This window comes from Acinonyx jubatus, chromosome B2, assembly GCF_027475565.1.
Source record: "Acinonyx jubatus isolate Ajub_Pintada_27869175 chromosome B2, VMU_Ajub_asm_v1.0, whole genome shotgun sequence".
Taxonomy (NCBI): Eukaryota; Metazoa; Chordata; class Mammalia; order Carnivora; family Felidae; genus Acinonyx; species Acinonyx jubatus.
The window spans coordinates 29116946-29139078 of NC_069385.1; the positions used below are offsets into that span (position 1 = coordinate 29116946).

At 36.6% G+C, this 22133-nt stretch overlaps 1 protein-coding gene across 4 annotated transcripts in view; it reads right to left on the reverse strand.

The window, feature by feature from the left end:
• Positions 1 to 22133, reverse strand: part of PDE7B (phosphodiesterase 7B) — a 581511-nt gene that overhangs the window by 200562 nt on the left and 358816 nt on the right. For 3 of the 4 annotated variants that reach the window (XM_053222207.1, XM_027056809.2, XM_053222208.1), the window contains one exon: positions 15376 to 15436. In XM_053222207.1, coding sequence (XP_053078182.1) covers positions 15376 to 15382 — 7 coding nt within the window. In that variant the 5' untranslated portion in view covers positions 15383 to 15436. Of the gene's footprint in view, positions 1 to 15375; positions 15473 to 22133 lie in introns of those variants that run through there. The other variant, XM_027056810.2, reaches the window with a different exon arrangement.

The window sequence follows — 22133 nt, forward strand, 5'->3', positions numbered from 1 at the left end:
GAAATAAAGATTATGCACGATCCCACCATTCATGAAGGTCAAAAACATCTTGAGTTTGGGGAAGTTCTAATCCTGTCATTGCACTCAATTCTGATACTGGCTAATGATGACTTTTCTAGCTCCACCTGGAAATACCCAAAATGAGAGCAACTGATAAAAAGGGAAAATGAAAATACTTTGCTGACTCACTCCTAAAGCATTTGTCAATAAAATCCACAAAAACTTGTGAGGATTAGATTTAGAATCACTCTGCTCTGTGATTTATAGAATCACTATGCTAGTGACTATTGATATGTCAGGATTGGACCCCTTAACTATAATTTTCCTATTATAAGTTCATATCTATAACCTGAGGCCTTTAAGAAGTTGGTTAATTTGGGGGCGCCTGGGTGGCTCAGTCGGTTAAGTATCTGACTCTTGGTTTTGGCTCAGGTCACAGTCTCAGGGTCATGAGATTGAGCCCCACGCTAGGCTGAGTGCTGGGTGTGGAGACTGCTTGCGATTCTCTCTCTCCCTCTCCCCTGCTAGTGTGTCCACTCTCTCTGTCTCTAAAAGTAAGTAAGTAAGTAAATAAATAAATAAAATTGGTTAATTTTGTATTTTGCATAAAAGAAAAAAAAATGGAAGTTAATTACCTCAACACCAAAAGAGTTTTTATTTACGAACCAGGGTTTTGTTTATAGTTCCACTGTGGGTGGGGAATATGTATTAGGATCACTTGTGGGATACTTATTTCCAAGTGTTCAGCAAAAAAATAGCTGCTGGTTTGGTTTATGCAACAAACTCCAGTTCTTTAATATTTGTTGTTAATCAACAAATACAGTATACATGTTTTACTACTACCATTGTCAACCTAATGACTTGTTTACCTAAATGATACATGATCTCATTAAAGGCTGTTGCATGAAACGTTGTTTGTATGGAGTGGAATGATGAATTATGTATTCTAACTTTTACTCAAAGATTATTATCAAGTGTTAATTTATTTATTGGGCTACCATACACAATTGGTGGGAGGGTGAATTGGTACAGCCACTTCGGAAAACAATTTGGCGGAATCAGTTAAAGCTGAACGTATAATACCCTATTCTAATTATACTAGAAGTTGTAACTCTAGGTTAATACTTAAGTGAAGATGTGTATATCTGTGCACAAAAAGATGCATAAGAGTGTTCACAGCAGTATCATTTTTAACAGTCCAAAACTAGAGATTATTTGTAACAGTTCAAACTGGGTAAATGTTCATTACCACTAAAATTGATAAAAAAATAAATTGCCACACACACACACACACACACACACACACACACACAAGAATACTCTACTGCAATGGTCAGCAGTCTTTTTCTGTAATACGGTAGGTTTGGGGCAATCATATGGTCTTTTTTCATAGTTACTGAATCATAGTTATTGAACTGCGCCAATGTAATATGAAAACAGCTATAGACAATATAAGAATGAATGGGCATAGCTATGTTCTAATCAAACTTTATTTACACAAACAGTTGACAGGTCAGATTTAGCCCCTGGTCAATTTATTGACCTCTTCTCTATAACAAAAGAAACAAGAAAAGAATGAACTGTAGCTATGTGCAACAGCATGGACGAATCTCATAGACAATGTTGATTTAAAGAAGGTAGGCAGAAAGTAAAAAATGCTCTGTGATTCTATTCATGTAAATTTCAAAATTAGGGGATAGTGATAGAAGTCAGTGAGTCAGTATGGAATCTTTGGGAAGTAATGTGTGGGAGGAGGTATGAGGAAAACTATATTGATCTGTTTGGTTTTACATGGATGTATTAACTTTGTAAGAATTCGTTAAGCTCTAAAAATAGGATGCTCATCAGAATTTAAGTTGTGTTTCAATAAAAAAGTAAGAAACAATTTTCTATCTAAATAAACCAATAGCTAAATAGACTAATAGCAGGAGAATTAGAAGTGCCAATAAATATGCAAGCTGCAATTTCAATTGTTGAGGGATATCAGGCTATTGATAAATATAAACTTAGATACATGTACACCATATTAGTTCCTATTTACTAATGTTAAAGACACTAATTAAAAACTTGCTTTTCTAAAGATAATATCTCAATCCAATTTTCCCAGAAGTTTTCCCTACAGGGAAGTAAAGAAAATAGGCATGCACAGTCACACTGTTGTCTTGATTTTTGTTTTTAAATAGAACATGTTTCCATTTTCAGCAGTACAATTGCCAAAAAATTGTAGGTAGAGAAAAAATCCTTTACTACATTGAATGGCCTAAAAGTTTACATGATTCTGTGTGCTCTCATATCTGAAATCTGACCCTGAACTTCTGGGCTCCAGGCACGTGGACTAGGCTAGGAGAAGAAGTCTTCTCCTACTTGACCTTCAAAGCTCTTCCCAACTTTAAAGTCCTATGAAAGCAATATCTGAAAGAACTAAGTCCCTTCAAATATTGAGAGAGATATGCTTAAGACCAAGTTCCAAATGTCTGCTAAATTAACTGAATCACGGTCGTGGTCGCTCACCTACTGTTACCCACAGTCATCTTGGCATTTTATTAGTCAACCATCTTATAAACATGATTCATGAAAGACGACTTTCAATGATTCAAAAAGTGAAAGCAGAGGGACTAAGCTATCTTTCACACACACTGCCTAGTGGAGTTAATTATTATTAAAAAACTTATTCTATAAGGAATGCAGTAATTCCGGGATAAGATGCTGAACTTTACGTAAGAAATGTGGAAAACGTATTTTTGAATTCAGTACGTACTTACAAAATGTTCAATTATTTTTTACAAATATTTAACTGTTTAAAGAAGTGAGAAATATTGAAATGCATTTTCTTGACATTGTAATATACATTTTAGAAAGTAGATCAGCATGGTAACTCTTTTCATAGATTTAGTACATATTGTAAAATTCTTAGATTTGTAGTATGTGGCTATCATTGAACAATAAAAATACTGTTGTTCACCAATCTTACAGAAGTCTACATCCTATTAGCATTTCTGGATTTATTTTCTTATATTTAGGAATGTGAGGGCCTCTTTCAGAATGAAACCTCCAATTTTCTACTGTTCCACATAGAATGAGAGACTTCAGAATCTAGAATTTAGGTAAAGAGAAACATATAATGTTACTATCTCATTAAGTTGCAAGTCATAAAATTTTAAGAATATTCACTGTAAGCCAAATGTATTAAATTCATATGTGATCGACTATCTTAAAGTAGGAAAAGGCAAATTCTTTGCATTTGTTTATTATGATATATAGCCTATTTTAGATTTGCCTTTGAGATCAGTAATTTTGATAATGTCCAAGCCAGGGTCACAAAATTAAAGACTTGCATTAATTTGTCAGATATAAAAGTTTTGGGCTTATGGAAACTGAGCTTTCTAGACTACCAGTTAGCCGTCTCTTTGGAATAGGTCTCTTGGCAAGTAAATAAGTATTTTTCGGTAATTAGATGACAAAGAAATGTTGTAGTTCAAAGAGGGAATTGATACAATTGGAGCAAATATTTATTTTTTCAATATTTTAAAACTACCCTTTTGTGCTTTTATAATCTACAAACTTTTATACTATACATAACTTTGAAAATTTTTATATTTTGTGCATGTTTATAATCTATACACATTAGAAAACATTATAAACTTATAACATTATAAATAAGACTGGTTATTTATTTTTGAGAGAGAGAGAGAGAGAGAGAGAGAGAGAGAGAGAGACAGAGCATGAGCAGGGGAGGGGCAGAGAGAGAGAGAGAGACACAGAATCTGAAACAAGCTCCAGGCTCCTCCTCTCAGCACAGAGCTCCAAGTAGGGCTCGAACTTACGATCCAGGAGGTCATGACCTGAGCTGAAGTCAGACACTTAACTGACTGAGCCACCCAGGTACTTCCACATTGGGACGTCTTAAGCCACCCTGAATAGCAAGGCTACATGAATAATTTGTTTAAAAATGTATAAATTCACAATGAAATACAATTATAATCTGTATTCATTTCAATAAAAAGTCCAACATTGTTTGGGAGTCAACCAGAAATGACACCTTTTCTGGAACATTATAAAAACACAGTTTGATGTACACAAGGATCCCTAGGTGAACTCATTCTGAGAGCAAAAAGCCTTTAAATAAAATTTGTAACTGAGGGAAATGAACCACTACAGTGGCTCCGGGGGTGGCTGAAGAGGCCAGGGGCGGCCCAGCTCAGGAGATAATGGTACCGTCAGATCTCAAATGGCTTAGCGCCTCTGGTCTCCTTGACAATAGGGAGTTGGATGTGGAGTCATCTCCTTTTAGGCCAAGATAGGTCAAGAAAGACTCCCCTTGAGGCACCTTGGGGTCAGAGGAGAAGGTTTGGAAAACACGAAACATTAAATTTTTCTTATACCTTCATTAGGAATTATTTTTTGTGCTCTTTTGGAGTTTGGGGCCAATGCTGGTTGCTAGGAATATGAAGATCAATAAGATGGAGACCTACTCCCTTGGAACATGCATGCTAGATGAAAAAAATGGAGAAATAATTCAACATTTACAGGATGAGAGAGAGGATCTTGTGAATTAGGGTCAAGGAAAGCAGCTCTGTGCAGGTTACCTTGACTGGCCATAGGAAGAGGAGACCCCTAAGGAGAAAAGGGAAGGCAGGGTGCTCTTGAACAGGAGGCAGTCACTTTTCTGAAATGTGCGTTTCGAACACACTGTGTTTTCAACATTTTTTAATTTGTATAGATTGGCGTTGGTGTTTTACTTCATTGAGTTTAACATCAGAACTGCTTCGGAATTCCCTTTGATCTATCTCTAGTCAGTTCTTTCTTCTTTCCTACATTAATTTCAAACCTTTATCTACCTCTTCATGCTGCCTCCTCTATTCTTCTCCTTATTCTCTCCAGATATCACGCTTCCTTCTTAACAAGAAGGGAGGCAATTAGATGGAAATATCAATTTCTGCCCATCTTCAACCTGATGGGCATGTCTCCACCCTTACTCTTCCTTGTCCACTGTCACCGCCTTTTCTCTGTGGCAGTGGGAGAGGTTTTCCAGCTCACAATTACTTCCTTTCTCTTCGGAAACATTCAGCCACTTCCTCTACTTGCTCTTTTTTCTCTGAATTGAAGCATTCTCAAATCTTTCCCATCTTAAGAACTCCTTCCAAGCCATCATTATTTTTCACCTTCTTTTCTCAGACAAATTTCTTGATAGACTAGTACCCCTCCTTGGTTCTCTGCTCCTTGTCTGTGCACCACCCTCCCTATCTTTGACCTTCTACTAGTTATACTCTTGCTGATAGTTCAGGTTGCTAAGTCCAACGAATGCCTTTTAATCTCGATCGCATTTGACTTCTACTGTACTTCACATTTTTATCGTGATCTTCCTTTTGAATCTCTCTCTTCATGGCTAAGACGATACCATTCTCTCTTGTTTTCCTTCTGTCTCTCTGCTCACTCCTTAATCTCCAACCTATTTAAGCTTCTTTAGATTCCTCTTGCTCAAGTTCAACCCTTTGGTATGTTGCTTCCAAGCATTCCAAGGTGCACATCCACCTCCCTCCTCACCTCCTCATATCATCACTGATATGTTGTCACTAATGCCTTCTTCCAGATCACTGTTCTGAGCTCCAGACTCCCTACTATCTCTGAGAGTTCCTTCAGCATCTCAAATTGGCTGTGTCCAAAATTTAACTCATTTCCCATGGTTGCAAATCTGATTTTCATGCACTTTCCACTGGGGAAGGTTGTCTGGGGAAGGGTGAAACAGCACCTCTAAATAACATTCCTATAGTCAATCCATTATAAAGTTCCACCATCCCCTTTCAAAGTCTCTTGAATTTTGTGCCTCCTGTCCTCCTTGATGTTGTCTCAGTTTGGGCAGGACTCATCATTTCTCATCTGATTATTATTGCAATTTCCTAAACTGACCTCTCTTTCTCCAGTCATATCCTCCTCCAGGGCATTCTCTAGTTAACCAGCTCGGTCTGAAACATGTATCTCACATTGTAGCTCTGCTTGAACATTCTTAAATGATTCTTTGTCCTGTTATAGAACCATTCAATCTGCCTCACCTTCCTTTCCACATTGATTATCTTATCATTTCTTTGCTCTTTTAAAAATTTTTTAATAATGTTTATTTATTTTTGACAGAGAGAGACAGAGACAGAGAGAGAGAGAGAGAGAGAGAGAGAATGAGTGGGGGAGGGGCAGAGAGAGAGGGAGACACAGAATCCGAAGCAGGTTCCAGGCTCTGAGCAGTCAGCACAGAGCCTGACGTGGGGCTCAAACTCATGGACCATGAGACCATGACCTGAGCTGAAGTCAGACGCTCAACCGACTAAGCCACCCAGGCACCCCCATCATTTCTTTACTCTTACTGTATTCTTCAGGAGTAATGACTTACGGTTTTTCTTTTTGGTCATATTAAGCTTTTTGAACCTGCTGCTCCTTCTTCCTAGAAATGCCAATGGCTTTTCCAGCAGGCCGCCCCTTCCCAGCCTCACAGGTCTGTCTGCTGCTTCTCTCTGACACTCAGTTCCTTTTCACCTCTTGTGTAGGCCTTCTGACACCACTCCACCTTCCCTTTCCACAAGACCTTGGCCCATCCTTCTTATGATCTAGCATGCTATGTTGTTTTTGTCTACATAGTTCCTACTAGATTGGAAGCTTCTTGAGGGCAGAAACCAGAACTTCCTTCCATGTCTTCCACTCCTACCCTGGCATGCCTTATGTATCCATAAATATTTGTTGATTGAACAATTTTTTGAAGTGTAGCTTTGTATGAAGGGTCTCTTCCTTCAGAGAGAAAAGGAAACTAACACAAGACTGACACTTCTATCACTTGGGGATTTATAGCTTCAGTTCTGATAGAATGACCTCTGCCTGTGTTGTTATTAGCAGCTAGCTCTTATCTGAGCCCTGGCTCCCTGCTGCATTCAAAAGCGTGGTGTTTTGTTGCCTTGGAAATGCTGCTGCATTCCACAGAAAGCAACTGTGAAACTAGGAGACTTATTTTTCTCAAGCAAGGCAATAACGACTTCCAAAGAAAAAATTTTAAAGTCAGTAAGACAATGTAGAAAAACTTTTAAATCATAAACCTCAGGGTAAAATGATTTTCTATATATTCCTGTAAACGTAGAGAAGACAAAATAACAGCCCTCCTCCTGTTTTCTCAACACAATGTTCCATTTGCAGAGGCATAAACTCTCATGATAAGGATTCTACCTTGCTCATTAGATCAACTTTCAGAGTATCCCCAGCAGAGGGTTGAGCATAGGTAGTGCTCAGGAAATATTTGTTAATTACCTGATTCCTAGGCTAAGTCCTAACTGCCTATTTGTAGAGAACTACACAGTTATCATCCTGTAACCTCGAGTAATATGCTTGAGAAACTGCCAGTTAGTTCATGTAGGAGCTTACCCATGCCTTAGCTGAGGTAGCAGATGGTTTTAAATGCTATACCAACCAGGTTTTGATACATCTGGGTCATGCCCTGCAGGTGATTTTGCTGTTCTCACAAATGTATCAGCATGTATCCATTCAGTAAATGTTGGGTTCTCATATAGGCTAGGTGGCCAAACACTGTCCCAGATGCTGGACACCCAGCAGTGAATAAAACTAAGTCTTGCTGTCATGATATTTACATTCTATGTGGTGGGGTGACGCTGGGACATAGCAATTAACAAACAGACAGAAATATAAAATACATCATTTGCTGAGAAGTGCAATGAAAAGTAAAATAAGGCAGATCCTGAGTAAGTGATTGGGATAATGCCCCCACGCCTTTTCTTGGAAATATCCAGATTTCAATTTGCCCTCTTTTAAAAGTTAGGAAATCTCATACATGAACATACATATAGGAAGAGTGAATTGATTTGTCCATTTGTCCACATGATATGAAGTGCTTCAAAAGTGTAAGTTAAAATTAATTCAAATTTCTATGGCATTTTAATCTTGATAAATCAGTTAAGCAACTTGAAAACTTTTGTTTTTAAAAAAGCCCTTCACTTCTAAGGTCAAGAACACATAAATTAGCTCTCACCATAGTCTTTCTTTAATAACCTATGAGGATAATATACTTATTTCTAGATTGCAAACATGCATTTGAAAATATCTATTCACTTTAACCAAATTGAGATAGTTCAATATTCTCAGTATATCAAATATACTGCATATACAAAAGACTGCATATGTCAGTTTGCATATACAAAATACTACTAATAGCAAATGAAATGCAAGTACTTCAAACAAATTACTTATTAGTATTTAATAAAAATAATGTTATATTTCTAGTAGTTCTAAAAGTTTATAGAATGCTTTAATATTGTGTTCTCTGATCCTCAACAAACCTGATAACATACATAATAATACTGTTATTATTACTTATTATTCCATTTTAGAGAAGAGTAAACTGATATTTATAGCCTTTAAGTGACTGGTGTATAGTCACAGAGTTTTTAGCTGGTACCAAATCTTTAAATACCCTGTTCTTTCTACTACACCACAGTGGCCTACTTTGATATCAAATATTATTTGACAGATTGTGTATTAATTTTAAGAAAAATATTTATGAACCTCAAAGTTGTCTACATACAAAAATCATGAGCTGATGCCAGTGAAAAGCAAAATATATCAAAAATTACCCATGTTATTAGAGGACAAATTTCTGAAAAGTGAAAAAAAAAAACCTTTTAACAATTTTCTCCAGTATAAAAGATTACAATGTTGTTTTACTTCTTAAATAAAATACTATAATATTTAATATCAATGGGAAAAGATTAAGATGAAAAAAATCGAATCTAGAATTCAGGTCATCAGATTCAAATAGTTATTGAGTTAAAATTATTTAATTTCATAAGTATCTGATGAATGGCTGTTCTTAACAGCTGTCAAGTAGAAACTAGTTTACAGAGTATTCTCTAAAATTCTATAATTGAAAAAATACTCTCTAAATAAGAGATCAGGACTCTCTCTTATCTGATACTTCTCTCTTTTTAGAGTCAATGACAACAGTCAAACTGCCCATAATAAGGCCCCCAATTCCTTTTCAATTTATTCTTCCATCATCCATGTGGTCTGAAACACTTCCTGCTCCCTCCTACTCCCCAGCTTTCTTTTATCTGGACTTTTGAATATGGCCATGCATCCACCTAGAATGCTGCCATTTTCTCAGCCCCTGCGTATCTAAGTCTACAGATCTTCATATCCCAACTGTATACACTTCCCCCATTTTTTGAAGTCCCAACATACTTCTTTATAATAATAATAATAATTATTATTATTATTATTATTACTGTTTCATGTGTCATCTCAAGCTGGTGCTGCAGATTTGGGGGTTCAGGGATTGAGTCTCTTCCTGGACTGTTAAACCCTCCAAGGACAAGACACATGTCCCATTGGGTGTGTATTCCTAGTGCCCAGGACAATACCTTGCATGTAGCAGGTATTCCATGCATATCTGTTGAATGAGAATTGAATGAATACCTTTGAGTTACTACACAATTTAAAAAAAAATTTTAAGTTTATTTATTTTGAGAGAGAGAGAGAGAGCAGGGGAGGGCCAGAGGGAGAGGGAGTGAGAGAACCCCAACCAGTCTCTGCACTGTCAGCACAGAGCCCAATGCAGGGCTCGAACTCATGAAACCATGAGATCATGACCTGAGCTGAAACCAAGAGTCAGACGCTTAACCAATTGAACCACTCAGGTGCCCCAGAGTTACTACACAGTTCTGAAGAATGTGTTTGATACTTTTAGAAATTGTTCTCACCTTTATATAGTGTGTCAGCTTTTCAGTTGCTTTTCTAAACACTATTAATGTCATCAGTAAATAACTTATTATTTATGTTTTATTATCATCAATTTGTTTATTTTCAATTGTTTATTATTTATTTACCAATTTATTGATGCATAAACAATATTTAGGACATTACAGCAGGCAAAGTCTCCTCACAGAACATTTTATTCTGTCACCAGTACAACCCCTGGGCTAGGAAGAACAGATGTTTTAATTTCTACTTTGCAGAAAAAATTATAAATTAAAGCCTAAAAGACAAAACATTTTATATGAGTACACAGTTAATTTTTTGGTAGTATGACTAGAAAGCAAGTCTCTCTGTTTATGTTGAATGCTAATGAAACATTGATTTTGTGGTATTTTCTTGCTTTAAGACTGGAAATCTCTTTAACTGATTTCTAATAAACTTCAACAAAAAACCATGGCAGGTAAAAACAAGTGCATATTTTACATTCAATGACGAAGCACCAATCACCATGAAAAAAATCATGCATGAAACAAAAGAAGGATCACTGAAAATTTCAAACCTTGAAAAATTATAAACTTAAACCTTGATAAAGAGGTTGGAGAAGTTGAGCCAACAAAATACCATAAGTTACAGATTAAAGAAAATGCAAATCAAAACCACAATGAGATCTCACCTTACACTTGTCAGAATAGGTAAAATCAAAAGAGACAAAAAATAACAAAGGTTGGTGAGGATGTGGAGAAAAAGGAACCCTCATGCACTGTTGGTGGGAATGCAAACTAGGGCAGCCACTGTGGAAAACAGTAGGGAGGTTCCTCAAAAAACTAAAAATAGAAATACCATATGATCCAGTAATCCCACTACTGGCTATTTACCCAAAGAAAACAAAAATACTAATTTAAGAAGATATCTGCACCCCTGTTTATTAAAGCATTATTTACAATAGTCAAGATATGGAAGCAACCTAAATGTCCATTCACAGATGAATGGATAAGGAAGATACAGTATACATACACAATGGAATATTATGTAGCCACAAAAAAGAATGAAATTGTGCCATTTGCAACAACATGGATGGACCTACAGGATATTGCACTGAGATCAGTCACACTAAGACAAATGCCATATGATTTCACTCATATGTGGAATCTAAAAGACACAGCAAATGAAGAAGCAAACAAACAAAAAGCAGAATCAGACCTATAAATACAGAGAACAAACTGATCCTTGCCAGAGGCAGGGGGTGGAGGATGGACAAAATGGGTGAAGGGGCCTGGGAGATGAAGGCTTCAAGTTTCAGAATGAATGAGTCATAGGAATAAAAGGCGCAGTCTGGGGGAATAGAGTGATATCGTAATAATGTTGTATGGTGACAGAGGGTAGCCACACTTGTGGAGAGTATAGCATAATGTATAGAGAAGTCGAATCACTGTGCTGAACACCCGAAGCTAATGTGACATTGTGTGTCAACTATACTCAAATAAAATAATTAAAAAAATTAGAACCACTCCCCTCACCCCAACCCCCCCCCAAACCCCCCAGCAAATTAAAGCTTACTATTTAAGAGAATCTCACTCTAGGAATAAGGAGAAAGAAGCAGTTTCAAGAGGCATCGAGTCTGATGGGGAATGCTTTTTTGAAAGTTTTTTTCCCCAAGATTTATCATTTCACAGAGTGAGGTTGGCAAGTGGACTAAGAAATGATTCAACATTGCTCACTTTATATAATTTTTTAAAATACTCTTGGTTCTTTGTGAATCAGTTTGATTCATTATATTTAAAAGGTCAAATCCTTTTAGTAACTCATCATCCTTCCTACATTACTCGTGCAATGAGAACTAATTTCTCCTCCACTTCTTTTTTCCTTTGGTATCAGTTCATTATACCTCATTAAGGTGCAAGTCTTGCTATATACCTTTTAATACAGTGATGTGCACTTCTGAGGTTATTTTGGGGTTGAAAGAAATCTCATGGCTAAATTTTTAAAAAAGGAGGGAGATGGGGGAAGTACAAGTTTTAAACATATGCCCTAAGGATGAAGGAAAGAAGAAAGCAACATTTATTACAATTTGGTGCTTAACTCAATTGCCCACATTTGCCCTCTCTGAGAGAATTCTATGGAACGAATACTTAATACTCAGTGCAGCCAGCCCTGCAGGACATCTTTTTTTACCTTCATATGCAGCACGAACCATTCCTCTGAATCCAGAAATGATCTCCCCATAAGACCTATACATGATAGTAGTTTGCTTCCACTTAAAACTGCATTGAATTTGTGTTTCAGAGTAATTCAAGGTGAATTTTACACTGATGTCTCACTTAATGTAATAAGCCAGAAGTACGACTTTGGTGAGGATAACTTATTTATGGAAGTCGTGAGGTACACAGCTTAACACATATACTCAAAGTATCTTTCATAATGATCTGCGGACACACTACTGGAAGAGAAGGAACTATAAATGGTGTCCCTGGCTAGTGACCCTCTTCCAAGTTCTGTCTCAACTGTGTGGAAACCAGATCACAGCTGGGAACTGGGCAGGCACCCCAAATCTGGCATGTGAGTAGGAAAAGAGGGGGGATTTTAAGGGTTAAAGTGAGCCCAACTTCACAATTTAAAGCTGTGGGATGTCTCAGGTTGGCCTCCCTTAGGGAACTCAGTTCTGCGGTGGCAAAAAGATGAGAGATGAAGGTTTGGAAATGCAGACTTTATATCTTTGGTTTCCTTGTCTAGGTATTTTGCTTTATTCACAAAAACATTATACATTACCTGCAAAAATATAAACTATACTCATGATTGGCAATACTTAGAAAAGTTAATAGCCCCTTAAAATATCAAAGAATATCCTTTACTGTTGGAGGTATAACGCTTTCTCAAGAAATGCTTTAAGAAGCCATAAGGGCATGATCGCAGTTTCCTTTCAAAGGAAGCAACAAATACTTCAGATAATGGTAAAGAGGTGTTTTGCTGTTGTGTGAATACAGATGCCCTTTCCTGATGAAATATGATATGGTCTCAGTTACAGGAGTTACATGTTAGTAACTTGATTTTCTCTTGTTTTAAGGGAATAAACCATTTGATTTCACTTCTCCTCTTATTAACTTGTACAGTGTTGCTGTGAAATGGCAGCCCATGGGCTTCAGGTGGACACCTGCTAATGGTGGGTTGATCCATGTGTATTGATATCCATAACAATTTTATTTTGGTATTCTCTTTCATCTAAGATTTCAAAGGACTGTGTAAATGTTTCAATTAAATTTTGTAGCAATCCTCTTAAACAGATAAGTAGGAAAAAGCCTAAGCCTTCTTAGATGTAAGCTCCTTGAGGGAACAATTTTCACTATGTGAATAAATCAAGGTCTCTAGACGTGGTATTATTTTTGACACCGAATAAATATTTACCATCTATTTTAAAGGTAAAATGCACCGTTGTTCTTCCTATTCCATCTTTATTTTTCCTGTGCCCTCAAAACTAACAAAAACTTCCATTCTTACAATTACTTTATATTATTTAGTTCCCTATCACTAAGAAAATAGAAATCTAATAAACTAATGAAATCTACAAGCTTGATAATATACTGCTATTGCCAAGGACATTTATATTTTGAAAGAGAGATCATGCCTTAATTTGCTTAGGATAAATGATCTAAGATGTTTAGGATAGACTCCACCTCTCACATATTTAATCATTTAATTAATTATAATTGTTATGACAGTAAAAGTAATATAGAACTGATTAATGTAAGTATATTTCTAATTTTTGAATGTTGTATAATGTGGCAGATTCACTGGGATACACTTCGTGGCCAGGAATGTCTTCTGGCAGCTATATAAACCATTCCATATAATCCAGAAGAGATGGAAGGATAATTGGCCTTACTTTAAGTGAGAACAAGTCTATAGGCAGTAGAAAACAGTCTATTGCTGTCCCTGTCGTAGCTATAAACGAAACACGTAACTCACAGAGAAACTAGGACAAAGGAAAATTCAGGCAAAACAGATGATGTGCTCATGTGCTTAAAATCACTAGAAGTTAAAAAAATGATTAAAATTACTAGATTAGGTAGAAGCCATAATCATACAATATCTTAATGGTATTAAGGTACCTTATTTAACCATTTGCCTCAATTATTATTAACTATAAAATGAGGATAACACTAGCACAAACTTCATTTTGTTATTGTGAAAATTAAATAAGTTAATTGATGAATAGATTTAATGTGGTGATGAAATGTTTTCCCAAATCTAAGGTTGGGACATAATGGCTGGACAAAGGGATTTTTTTCTGCTTATCTATCTATCTATCTATCTATCTACCTACCTATCTATATCTATCAGCATTTTTGAGGCATTTTCATGCTTAAAGGATAGGAATACTGGATATTTGAAATGGTTGTATGGATGCTATGCTATGTTCATTGTTATGCACTATTCATTTTACAATGGATGAGTTACTTGATGGTTACCATCTTAATTAAAATGAAAACATATAGGAACTGCAACAGGTTTAAAACACTAGCACAAGAAAATGAGGATCATAAGACTAGGAAAATATGGTGTCTGTTTTTGTTTGTTGTTTTTTTTGTTTTTGTATTTTTGGCTTGTTTTTCAAGTCATGAGCAATCCTTGGTTATTATTACCTGATTATCTTGGATTATACATTACCAAGACCTTCCTATGCCTCTATCTTGCTGACTGCTTTTGAGTCATCTCACCAATAAGCTAGCTGCCAATATTTGAGTTAGCCAGAGAAAATGGAAGAAGCTAAAATGAATACTTTTGTTCTTTGCTAATCAGTGTTGTTCAAAGTTGGAGTGGACAGGGTAAAATTTTGGTGAAAGTCAAATTTAAGGATTATTTTTATTTATCTAAGCTACTGTTTTTTGTCCTATTTCAATAATTAACTGAAAGTTAATTGGACGGGGTTTAGTGATTGAAATAAGATCTAAACACTGTACCTAAAACTTTACATTTTAAAAATGTTCACGTCATAATTTGGACTATTTCTCACTTTGAGGTTAAGTGCATCACTTATATTCTCTGTACTAGTTTACTAACCTATAAAATGAAGAAAATAATATCCACTTCATTTCTTACTGGAATATTATATATTAAGAGTTTGTGAAAGGCATTGATGATACATCATCCTACAAGAACAAATTATTTTTCATTACAGTGTTGTAATTTTATTACAAATGCATTGTGGGTAACTGTAGATTAGTTCACATTTATAGTTCTCCCAGGCACTGTAAGAGCTTTGCGCTGTGATAGAAATTCTTCATAGTTTACTTACCTAACTTATCATTTCCAGTTTAGGAATTGCAGTGTGATTCTTACTTTTTCATCACATTTGCGTGACTACAAAGCACCCAATTCTATGGTATGCTGATGAACCAAGAAAAATTCTGAAATGCTCAGATGCATGATTCCTGACTTACTGACAGTTAATAAAATAAAAACCTTTTTTTTATCATCAAATGTTCCAATATACATGTATTATACCTGTCTATAAACCCATAAAAAAGCCTATAAGCCTCTGCAATATGCAACAAGAGACAGTCAGCAAGGCAACAGAAGAACAGCAAGTCCATAGAACATCCACATACTTAATATATCTAAAACGAGAAGTCTTCTTACCTAGCATGCAAACACATTTGACATTCTGATCAGGGTTTTCAAACAAGATTTCACCACACCTCTGAAAGAGAAAGAAAGCCATAATTATTTTCAGATTTTATATCAGTGTTCCCAAGGTAATGTGTCTATGCAACCTGACATCAGCATAACATTATTCTACTGCTCATGTTTTCCTTGGTTATCTGAGTCTAGGGACTTGTGTCATGAGTAGGGATTTTCCTGGTAGTAAAATACTTGAGATATTAAGTTGGGATGGATTGTTCCTTCATGCCTTATGCCTTTGCCTAGAGCTCATTTTTGTGTTCCTCTGAGGAGTCATGGCCTGAGATGCATTCGGTGTCTAATGTTTTCTGTTTCAGTGAAAGATATGCAGTCTATTAGATCTAATAATTGGAGGTTAATCACTCTCAAAACTGGTCCTTCCTCAGATGGGAGTTATTCTAAACTACCCACTCTGCAATCAAACACACACATTGTTAAACACAAAACTAGGTGGCCTATACTTAACTCTCTGAACTTGAAAGAAACAAATAAGGAAATGATGAAAGGGTGGCACTCGTAATGCTCTTCCTGAATTCACAGGCTCATGGAAATGGCAACTTTCTTACCTATATCTTATTTTTAACTTGCTTATTAAAATTTTTGTGCAAGGTAAACTCTCGAGACAACAATTAGCTCTTTAGGAATGGACTACACTTACGTATATGACTGACAAATGGTTAGTACCTGAATATGTAAATAAATCCTCCAAAATCAATAAGAAAATCGCAAACAGTCCAATAGAAAAACAGATAAAGGAACTAGCAATGCATGGAAGAGGGGATCTAAATGGTCAGTAAACACACAGAATAAATTCAACCACACTAATAATCAAGAATGAGCAAATTAAAGATAAACTGAAGTCTATTTTGAATTCATCTGCATGGGAAAACATAAGAGTCCGGCAATAAAAACTGTTATTAAAAATGTAGAGAAAGGGGCACTTGTAAAATGATAAAATCACCTTGAAGAAAAATTTGCAAAATCTAGTCAAGTCAAAATGTACATATCCTATGACCTAGCAAGTTATCTTCTAAACTGACGACTGGAGAAATTTACACAAATAGCTTAAATGTTCAGCTACAAAATAGATAAATATATTATTCACCACTGGAATACTACACAGTAGTTCAGATGAATGAATTAGAGTTATGTATACTTTAAAAACATATATTATGTATGTAACATGTACATGTAAATGTATAATAATCAATTATATAACAATAATGTTTAAATCATGTGAAATATATAGTGTTCAAATCATACAAATACATATAATTTTCAAATCATGTAAAACACATAAAACTGTCTCCATTTTATATGAAGTTGAAGATAACCTAAAAATAGTACACATTATTTGTAGATAGATTAATTTACAGAAAAAGCATAAAAACAGGTGATGAATAATGAACATCAAACTCAGGGTTGGGGGAAGATATGCAGAGGATATACATTCTTCATTCATAATTGTGAAAGGCAGGTTGAGAGGGAAAAGGACAACTCAATTACATACATTCAAACCAATCCATTTTCTGGGATGACCTACATCATGCACAGAGAGATGGACATTTGGCTCAGGGCCATGAAAAGGAAGCAAGCTGTTCCAGTGAATCAAGAGAATGGACTGCAGAGAGGACAGGTTGGTTGTTCCTGAAGGTGGTAAGAGGTCAAGGAATACTAGATGGAAAGTCTGTATCGTGAGCTTTTTTTCCTGGTTACTCTGCTGACCTACATATCATGTGATATTTATCATGCTATTTAATCTCTTCATGCTTCATTTCTTTGTAAGTAACATGGGGATACTAATATATGCCACAAAGTCATATGCGAGAGCAAATGTGAGGATTAACAACCCGTGGCATCTGACCCAACTGTCTTTCCTGTTTTGCTTGTGTTTTGGCAAAGGTTGAACCCATTCAAATTGCTAGGATCCATTTCCGCATTACCTGCTTTTTTTAAAGTGGTGTTTTTATGACCTGAAAGAATTAATCGTTTTTAAATGAAAGATCAGAGGTTTCGAAAATATTTTCAACTTCGTGGCAAAACAAAGTGTTAAGAAGCTCTATTAATCCATATTCTGAGTCCTACAAGGAACGAATTCTGGAGTGCTCCCTTACTCTTTGTCAATGGCAAAGCCCACACATGTGCTGGGATACAACTTTCCTTCTTTCATTGCAGGGAATGGAAGCAGATGGTAGGTGGAGGTTGCATGATTTCCCATGGCTACCCTAACCCAAGGCTAACCTTACATATATGGCCCTTTCAGAGGCAGATGGGTGTGGGTGTGGGTGTGGGTAAGGGTGGTGCCATGGGTCTTGTTCTTTTTCCTAGACATAAATAAATCCAGAAGTTTCTGCAACTCCTGGAGCATGCATTCCTTAACAGTCATGGCCTGCCTGGGTTCACTGACCACACAAGCTAATGACCAAGCATCAAGGGCAGGTGCGGTGGCCCTTCTGATGATGATGAAGCAGTACTCTTCCTTCTGTCTTCATCTCCCTGGCCATCTGGGAAATGGCTGAGGCACCTCTGACTAGTTCTTTAACTGCTCTGCTTTGTAAAATTACCTGATGATGGTAACAGATTTTAAAGCATGCCCAGAAGGGAATCTGTTGTTCTCAGAACTTGAAAGAAACCAGATTCTTTCCAGTGCTTTTTCTCATTGATGCCAGTGTTTAAAGGGCCTTGGCTGCCAGGCTCATGCTTGCTGTGAAACCTAGGGCAATGACCCAGTTTAAGAGATTAATTGGGCTAAGCCACGGGGTCCGAGTCTCAGAAAACTGCAGGATCTTCCATGGGGGAAGGTCTCATGCCCTCTTGGGTTCTCAGGTGCTGCAGCTGTCTTTCCTCATGGCTCTACCTGGTCATGCATGCTGGGACTTCTCATCCCAGCTCACTGCTGCTGGATGATCCTGACTTTGACCTGGTTCTGATCACCAGGCTTCTGCCTCCTTCTCAAGATCCCATCTCTCCATAGGATCTCCAGTTTTGTTTTGTTTTTGTGCCTCATATACTAATTTCAACTCTCCTTGTTTGTGTCCTTCTCTCCCAGTTAATACTGACCCAAATAATAGGGCATAATTATTGAAATCCCTCGCCAAGGGCTGGACCCTCCTGGCATACGATCTTCTACAGCACATAGGATATGCTGCACGTGAACTCATGTATGTAATGCCTGTTAACCTCATAGATATGAAGAATCAAACCACTTTCATTGTTAGTGCTCCTAACATGCCTCACTATGTAATCCTGGTGTCTTACTTATACGTACAAGACACTTAAAGAATATTTGTGGGCTAGCTAACATTGATTTAGCCTATACTATGAGCTAAGCATTGTTCTAAGTGCTGTACATCTACCATCTTATACTTTCATTATTGTCTTTTAAGAGAGTAGAAAGTTGAGGCACAGAGAGTGCCACTCACTGTAGAGGACTCCTCTCCAGTAAGTGACAGAATGAAAGCTGACAGCTTACCCAATGCTTGACTAGTATACGCAGATTCTTAAATATTGGCTATTGTTTATCTACTCACTGCCCGGGTCAAATAGACTATGTCTGCTTACATCCCCTCCTCTCGCTCATTAGCCACTGACTATTTGCCTGAGTTGCAACCTATTAGAGCATAGGTTTTGTATCAGACTAATCTAAGTTCAAATCCTATTTCTGCATTCACTTACCAACTATACTATCATGGACAATTTATTTAGTTTTGTCAAACTTCCTTTCTCATTTGTAAAAAAAAGTCAAGCTTATCTAAATCATAGTATCATCATAAATTTAGTTTTAATTCATTGTGAACAAGAATGTACCAATTTAAATTTCTGTGGATGACACCATAATACAAAAATACAAATTAATAAATCTAACTTATTCCATGAAGTATATTTGAATTCTCATATTATTATTTAGGATTTAAAAATAAAGAAATAATTCTAATTTAAAAAGTCAGAATACTTCACAATTTGGTTGCTAATTCCTATGTATTAAAATTTTTCTATGTTAAATCTAAAATTTACCTTTTAGTCAGGAAGAAAAAGATGATGTTATATATTAATATATAAATATAATATATAAATATATAAAATGCCACATCTATATTAGTAGTTTTAATTAAAAATATTTAATTTCCATTAGTTAGATCACATGTTTCAGCAAAATGTGAAATAAAATATATTTCTTTTAAGTGAACTATATTTTTTCATTACTTCCACCTTAAAATTAGTTATGAAAAACTGCTATGAGGTGTAATTTTTAAAAATCACACTAAAGTATTCAGCACACCTCTTTTTCTTAAGGGAAAATTATATCTGAAATTAAAATATTTAAATATGAATCATAGTAACTATTGTACTCAAAAGAAATTTTAAAAAATTAAATAAAAAACATTAACGTTAGTGAAAAATTCATACATTGTTCAACTGGAAGCACTTCTAACATTCTTAAATCAGTTAATATTTTTCCTGCTTCAAATAAAATTGTGTGCTCTTTTTATTTTTCTGAATATTTCCAATCACTTGAATATCTTAGTCTCTCAGTGGGCCGCCAGCAATTAATCTTTTTAGGGCAGGTGTCTTAATATCTTTGGATGGGAGGAAACATTAGTAAACAAAACACAAAACAGAAATCCTCATTGGTTGGTGGTTTGGCCCACTGCCAGCTGAGTCAATAACTGTTTTCTGTAAGTAGGTAATGTTAAATGCTATCAGCAAATAATTAATAGGCTGTGATTCTTTGATTATTTTCTTCCCATAGTTATAGGTTTTTTTTGTTTTTTTTTTTAAAGCAGACAGGCATTTATACATGAAACTAGGTGCTTATAAACGCATTGGAGGAGCAGGCTATAGGCTGGGCACCTAGAAATGAGTCTCAAAAATGCAGAATTCGCTTATGAGGGGAGCTGATGGTGGGCCACATTGGAAATGTGGAGACGCAAGAGGCAACACTGGAATTGTTAACTTCAAGACCACACCACCATGGCAATGATCCAAAGATTAGAAAGCTATTGGCATGATTGCCTTTTGATACCCACAGAGCCAGTGATGGAATGCTGGAAGCCACTGTAGAAATGCAGAAAGACCCAACATGCCCAAGTCTGTGCTTGATAGATCATTAAAACAAACACAACAAAAAGAGCCCCTGGTATATAACTAGATCTATTTTGGAAAAAAAAAAAAAAAAGCGATCAAAACTGAGTTTCCTGAGCTGAAGTGCTAACCATGGCTGCTTTTTGATGGAAAATGAAGCACATCTCATTTGTGCCAGGAGGGACGGAATCAACCTGCAGCAGGCAAGGCCACAGCGCAGGCTGCCTTCACCCACCCCCTCACCCCCACCCCCACTCTCACGCCATTTCCAAGTTCTCTGATTCTGCAAGTTTCCCATTCAGGAATTAATTTCTCTAGTGAGGTTTTTAGTAAACAAGGCAAATGCCTGTATGTTGATGCCTCTGTTTTATTTGTTCGCCCCTGAACCTCAAAGTGTCTTGCATGATGACACTCCCGATGTTAATTAAATGAAAGAATGAATATTTCTTTACTGAAATTCCGGGGCACATGCTTGAAATTTGAGATTATCTGGGGTAGCCTGAAAAGAGAATGTTTTCTGGACGTTTATGTATACACACCAGTAAGTGCTGCCATTAGCTGCAGCCACATGACGTGGAACTGGGCGCAGTGATGAAGGGGAAACTTGACATCGAGAAGACATCTCATAATATCTGGGTCACTTTCCATCTCACATTTCCCCCCAACAATAAACAGAATGTTACTAATAAAAACCAGACCCCAGAAGATAGGCCTGGAGAGAAAATGGTTTAGGTCTTTAGATCATAAAAAAGATAGCTCTGTTAAGAAACTGAACTCCCCAAAGTCTAACAAGGGTCTAGAAGCTTGAAGCTCCATTGTCTATCAAATGAGTTAATGAGTGAATGAATGAATGAAGAAACACTCAAAATTATTTATTGAGTGCCTAGTCTGTGCAGGTACTGTACTGTAAGTGTGAATACAAAATCATATGAGTCTTAGGAACTCCAAATGTCCCCCAGAAGTTTATTGCTTAGTCTGAAGTCAGAACATAGGAGACTATGGGCAACCCCAGTGGTGGGCCCCCAGTGCTGTCTGGGGCTATCACAGAATGCTTCCAGAAAGAGATAGCTACAGGTCTGATAGGAAGGAGTTGGCTGACAAAGGATAGGGCAGAGGTAGGTGCCAGTGCGAAGCCCTGAATCCCTGTTGGGACCCTTCAAGTAGCTGCTCAGGAGGAGACCAAATTGTGGTACATCAGGATAGAGGGCTTAACCAAAGTGGTAGTCACAGGTGAGATGAAAGATAAGTATGGGCCAACAGTGATTAAAAGAATTCTGGGCCCAGTTAGAGAGGCCCGACTGAATTTTGAAGAGCCAGGATGCCTACTAAATTCTTTTTGCATTGTAATAGATAATTACAATTTGGTGGTCCCAGATATCTCTCACCAATAGTATTGACTACAATCTTTTGTTCATTTCCAGCTCCAAGAGGGTATACCAAGCCTGTGGTGTTCCTTATTCTTTTTTTCTTAAATTATTACACAGAATGGCTATAGCCAAAAGAGCAGTCCCTAACCACTCAGTTGAAATCTCATGTGAGGCTGACTTCTGCTACTGCTAAAGCCATTAGCACCTACTGTTGAGCACATCACAATTTCCCCAGCCCTCAGAGGGTGCATTTCCAGGGTCTCCTAC